This window comes from Phaethon lepturus, unplaced genomic scaffold (genome assembly GCF_000687285.1).
Source record: "Phaethon lepturus isolate BGI_N335 unplaced genomic scaffold, ASM68728v1 scaffold2770, whole genome shotgun sequence".
NCBI classification, from domain to species: Eukaryota; Metazoa; Chordata; class Aves; order Phaethontiformes; family Phaethontidae; genus Phaethon; species Phaethon lepturus.
This window is the reverse complement of record NW_010511005.1, coordinates 6,286-12,424: the sequence shown is the minus strand read 5'-3', so window position 1 is coordinate 12,424 and position 6,139 is coordinate 6,286. Positions and strand designations below refer to the sequence as shown.

Sequence of the window (6,139 nt, the reverse complement as noted above, 5' to 3'; positions counted from 1 at the left end):
GCTCTTCCCGTCCACCCAGAGAAAGACAACAAAGAAGATGCAAAGCTTGTACAGGTAACTACATTGTCCGTATTGGAGATCTGTTGAGCTCTCTCTTAGGTATATCCTGCATGTTCAGCTGCACAGCAGTTTGCTGCCTTTCTGAGACAATGCTATTACACAGATGTCTGTTGCCCAAACTTTATTCAAGTAGGGTAAATCTGTACAGACTGGAAATGTCAAGTAAATAAGAGTCATGGACAATGTTGTCTGTTTCTGTTTAGCTACAGTCCTCATGAAAACATCTGTTGTGCTGTAAAATCACAGGCAGATGTTTTTTCCAGCAAAGTACACAAACAATATCAGTCCTAAGATATTTGTTTAAGAAACAAATCAAAATGTGAAATGTGTTTGCTTTATTTTTTCACTAGGACTATTTAAATAAATTCTATGCTGTTGAGTCAGATCCAAATCAGCTTGGATGGAAAATAAATGCTGAATCCACAGCTGAAAAACTTCAGAAAATGCAACAATTTTTTGGTTTGAAAGTGACTGGAAAACCAGATACTGAGACATTGGAAATGATGAAGAAACCCAGGTGTGGAGTTCCTGATGTAGGTCTCTATGGTGTTACCCTGCCAGGATGGAAAAAAAACAAGCTGACATACAGGTAGTATTTCAATAATTATTTTTTGAGTTTAAATATTGGTTTTGTGGGCATCCACATCTGTTATATTTAAATATAACTTCTATAGCAATTGTTTCCAGCGGGGAATACAGAAATGTTTTTCTTTCCGCAGCTGTTAGCTATGTGTATTCCTGAGAGGAATTTCTGAGAGTCAAGCTGGGTATTTTACATTTTCTGAGTCAACCACAGTATTTTGCCTGTCATGTATCTGTCACTCCTGATAAATATTCTGTGAGCCAAACAGAAATATCTATTGCACCCTGTATAAGCCCTGTTATCTTCAAAATTGGCTAAAACCAACAGTTTAGTAGTCACAGAAACCTGAGGTGACTTTCCTCATGCTCAAGAGACAACCTCCTGGCTAAGGACCGTTTTTAGAAAAACTGATACCATGTACACAATTATTTTTATGAAAAAGACATATCAGATGGTTATCACATTCCTCAAACTCACTCAGTCAAAGATGAATCTTGGGAGCTATTGGGTTACAGGTTAAATTGCTGTTTATACATGTCTCTTCATCATCTGAACAACGTTAGAGAAATTCTTTCTGCAAACACTAAGTATTAATACTTGAACTCTCTTAACTATAGAATTGTGAACCACACACCAGATATGAGCAAAGAGGATGTGGACAAAGCAATCCAAAAGGCATTTAAAGTGTGGAGCACTGTCACCCCACTGATTTTCACTCGTATTCATGAGGGAATAGCAGATATAATGATTGCTTTTGGGACCAAAGGTAATACACTGACTGCATACCAGTGGTAAGATTAATTTAAATATTTTCCAGTAGTTATTACATAAAGTCAATGATATTTCAACATCTTATTATTTAGCTCATGGACATTGCCCTCGTTATTTTGATGGCCCCCTTGGTGTCCTCGCTCATGCCTTTCCACCTGGCAATGGTTTTGGTGGTGACGTGCACTTTGATGAGGATGAGGATTGGACCACAGGCTCAGCTGGTAGGTTAAAAAAAGGTTTCTGAAGTGTTATGCAGATGGAGAAATTCATTTCTGATTTTATTTAAGTGAAGGAATAGACCGAGATGAAACACAGCATTTACCATAAGAGCAATTTGAGGATATTACAGGCCATCCTCCAACTGTGATACTTTCAGCGATGTAAGATGTAAGATATAAGAAAGATCAGTGCTGTAAAATCAATCTGATCTACTCTAGTTCTTATCTGACACTGGTAAAGATACCAACGGGACAACCCTTTTCAGATACAGATGCTATAGACAAGGACACTCTTAGTGGGGGTTGGTAGGGCCCATGCCCACCAGAGCTTCCCAACCCGTAGTAGAAGCTTTCTGACGTTTTCCCCTCCTGGTGCACATGCTGGCACCAAGCCCGGCACTACCACCCCCTGCAGAGGAAGCACACTGGGCCTTGCAGCAGCCCTCAGGGCGATCCCCACCACCTAAAAAACATTACAGCCACCAGTGACAAGGAAGAGTCTTCACTAGTAATACCAAGATAGGTCCAACTATAGGCTGCTATAGTTTTACTCTGCATTCAAGCTAGGACGGGCTTATACATGAAAGCGTCCTTCAAGCAATTTCAGCTGCCTGCCAGCAGCTGGGAGTCTGAACGTGCTGTTCAGGCCACCCACGGGCTGAGTGTGTAGAGCTGACTACAGATGTGTGCCACCGGGCCAGAAGAGAAGGGAACACGGAGTGCTCAGCCATCTGGCTGGGACCCATCTGCTCCCCTCAACCCCTTCCCCTCAACCTCCAGGCTGGCCATACAGCACATACCGCCTCTGACAGATCCATCAGTACACATTAGGCACATTACCCTATTGTGCTTCAGACCCTTTTCTCATCCAGTTTTGGGGATGGAAAACATCAGAGGATGACGGCAGCAGGAGAATTGAGGTCACACTGCAGGAAAACCAAGGAGTTAACAAACAGGGAGCTGCTGTAAGAGCACTGCTCAAGGAGAAGAGGTGTACGTTTGTGGCGGTGGGAAAAAAAAGAAGGATGAGGGGTGGACATGTCATGCTGATAAAATGTAATGTTTTCCCCACATTTGGACTGAACTAGTCAACCTCAGTTTTGCTGCTGTTCCTCAACACTGCTGCTGTTCCTCAACACTGCTGCTGTTCCTGCTGCTCCAGCAGCCAGGCATTGCAGAACTCATCGGAGAGCTGGGAGGACTCGTGAGAGGGGAGGACTGGAAATACGTGTGGAAAAATTGAGGCTTTGTTTGTTTTTCTGAGAAATGCGTACCTTGGCTTCAGCCAGCCTTTCTTGGGCAATCGATGACCAGTCCTCTGCTCTGCCACAGACTTGTGATCTTCACTGAGTCTGTTGATATTGCTGGCTCTTGGTCTGCAGAGCAGCTGATCATTGTTCCCTAATTCAGAAAGGCGTGTTACTGGGAGGGATGTGTGTTGAAGGAAATTCCATTTTTATCTATTTACTGTGTTAACATATTTCACTGGGAATAAACATGCATAAGCATAATATTTTAAAAGGTATTTTATTTGACAAGGCTATAAAGAAACCCTACACTTTAAAGTCCTGATGATAAAAAGGTAAATCATTCTGCTAACACTATATTTTTCCTTGTCTATTCATGATCTCACCTTTCTTTCTGGGGTTTGTAGAGGGAGGGTGACACACAGGGTGACACTTTGGTACCTCAGGTGAGCATGGAGTACATCGTCCTATCCTTGCCCAGGAAAGCTGTTAGTTTGACCTGACTCACTATCTAATCTGTTCCAGCTCAGCCAGGAAACCCTGCCAGGACATTCCTCAGAGCTGCACCCACACTCACCCCCAGACATCTACTCATGCCACACACATACTTTCAGTAGCTAACAGAAAGAACAGCAGGAAAGAGGGCCAAAAGTCACGCCCTTCTAGTAGGGGAAAAACACAACCTTATCCCATACAAAAAATGTGTTTACGTACTATACGTTTTGCATACCCTACTGAGTTTCAATATATTGCATGAAAACTACCACTGATCAATAGCCCTGCTGTGTTCATATCAACCATATGCAGACCAAAATTAGATTTATCTTTTCTCTTTACCCATTTTTTAAGGGTTCAACTTGTTCCTCGTTGCTGCTCATGAGTTTGGCCATGCCCTGGGTCTCTCCCATTCTAATAACCAGCGGGCTTTGATGTTCCCCAATTACGCTTACATCAGCCCCAGTGAATTTCCCCTCTCTCCGGATGATATAAGTGGCATTCAGTCCATTTATGGTGAGTAAAATCCATGGCTTAAAAAAAGAAGTAAGCAGGAGAGAAATAATCACTTTCACAAAGTTTCACCATTAAAATAATTGTATTCTCATAATATCAAAAATGCATTTATATGTGAGAATCCTAATGTTTCTACAAATTTGGCTTAGCCTTTCTAAAACATGTCCCTTAGGATCTCCACCAAATGCCCCAGATAAAAGGCCAGCCACCCCTACCTCACCTAAAATCTGTGGCTCCCAGATGTCTTTCGATGCTATAACTACACTCCGACGAGAAGTCATTTTTCTAAAGGGCAGGTAAATATTGATATGGCATTTGTCTCTCTGAGGTTTATTTTTTCTTGATTTCTAGAAAGACTGAGTACTTTGGTTGTTCACATGTTTATGATTATGGGATTTATAATGAAACAAATGGATAGATTTCACTTCATGGAAATAAAACTTCCAGCAGATACGAGTTATATTAATATTTTTACAGGATCCCCTGAAAAAACACGCTTCATTTTTTTCCAGAAAACATCTCAGTCCCAATAAAGCTTTATTCACAAATGTATAGATGGTTACACCAAGTAGTGACATGATTAAATCCTGCAACCATTTCCTAAGAAATTAGTATGCTTTACCATATAGTTGGGCCAATCTCTCCTTGTCACCTATGCAGGATCATCTGGGACCCTTTAACTCTCTTACTATAAGGTAGAGGAACAACCTGAATTTTTCAGCTGCTTGTAGGTGATCCCATTAATCAATCAGTACCAATGAGAAGGGTAATTCCAGAAAGAAGCCAGAATAAAAAAAAACCCTCACTACCACCGAGGGGAGTGTTTTCCTTTCTGACACATCAACCCAGGTAGCTCCACTGACAAGAAAGAGCTTGTAAGTCACAACGTTGTTCACATTCTTGTGCATATATAGAAATGTCTGTGGTTTATTATTTACTATAAAAACTGTTTCATATTTAAATCAGACGCTTATGGCGAGTCTATCCTGATAACTCAGAAGTTGAACGTGAATTAGTTTCTACCTTCTGGCCAACTCTACCACCTGGATTTGAAGCTGCGTATGAGAACATGAAAGATCAGGTCATATTTTTCAAAGGTGAAGTATGAGATTTTCTTTAAATTTTTCTTACCTTTAATTTTGTGGGAAGATGGGAGGAAGGAAGGGTAGCTATATGTGCATAAAATTCATTTCTCAAAAAAAAAAAATAGGACATTTCATCTACTTTTCCTACAACCTACACTAAGGGAGTGCATTTTTTCTTTTAGTGTCTGAATATCACTGGTGAGACTAAGTGTGTTTTTTTTTTTTAAACAGGCAATAAATTCTGGGTTATCAGTGGATATCAGGTGTTGCTTGGTTATCCAAAGAATATCAACACATTGGGCTTCCCTAAAGGTGTCAAGAAAATTGATGCAGCTGTTTGTAACAAAAATACAGGGAAGACAGACTTTTTCATAGGTGACAAGTACTGGCGGTAAGAAAAAATGACAAAAGTTTTCTTATGATTGACTCCAATATAATCTGAATACAATTAAAATTATCTATGTGATAAAAAAGAAAACAGACCTTTAGGTAACCACATGTAACCAGGAAATGATAGTAACCCTATTTTTCATAAAAATGTTTCTTTGACTCCTGCACAGAGAAGAAGAATATGGCTTTGACTTTTGAGAGCTTAAGGGTGCCCTGAAATGGGCATTCAAGATATCAAACCATATTGATGCATTATGGCTGGAAGCAGAAAAAAATCCAGCATATAGAGAATTTTTACAAATACAATAGACAAAAGTATCTCTAGAAAATAAATATCTGAAAGCTAACCTACTTCAGCAGACGGCTGGCCAGGGTGGCTTGTGCAGGATTTCTCTGAATTCTGAAAATGACTGGATTATTTTACCTCTTTTAGAGAGATAGAAGTGATATTTTATTTTCCTTTCTTTGGCTCGTTAGCATTGGATTTGCAACATACTTCTTCTAAATCTTATTCCCAAGCTGGTATGAGTGATTCCTGATGCCAAACTACCAGGCAAATGGAATCAAAACGTCAGCTTTGGGAAGCTGATAGATTCCTCCTGTGTGCAAGGACAACCACTACAAAGGCCTTCTTCAGGCAACCAAGAGCATGCGTGTGTCAAGTAGACTTCATCGTGACTAATTGTGGGGTTCCACAGTGAGACATACAGTGTCAGCTGGATTTTGAGATGCATGTTGTTTCCTGTCCTTTGTTTTCAATAGTTTTGGAAAGAG

General features: G+C 40.3%; 1 protein-coding gene across 1 annotated transcript in view; it reads left to right on the top strand.

Annotated features, from left to right (window-relative positions):
* Position 1: 1 nt before the first annotated feature.
* LOC104617121 (matrix metalloproteinase-27-like) overlaps positions 2-6,139 on the top strand; it is a 7,439-nt gene continuing 1,301 nt past the window's right edge. Inside the window, exons 1-8 of the mRNA XM_010282359.1 lie at positions 2-54; positions 411-649; positions 1,261-1,409; positions 1,507-1,635; positions 3,729-3,890; positions 4,063-4,186; positions 4,857-4,987; positions 5,207-5,366. Coding sequence (XP_010280661.1) covers positions 504-649; positions 1,261-1,409; positions 1,507-1,635; positions 3,729-3,890; positions 4,063-4,186; positions 4,857-4,987; positions 5,207-5,366 — 1,001 coding nt within the window. The 5' untranslated portion in view covers positions 2-54; positions 411-503. The remainder of the gene's footprint in view (positions 55-410; positions 650-1,260; positions 1,410-1,506; positions 1,636-3,728; positions 3,891-4,062; positions 4,187-4,856; positions 4,988-5,206; positions 5,367-6,139) is intronic.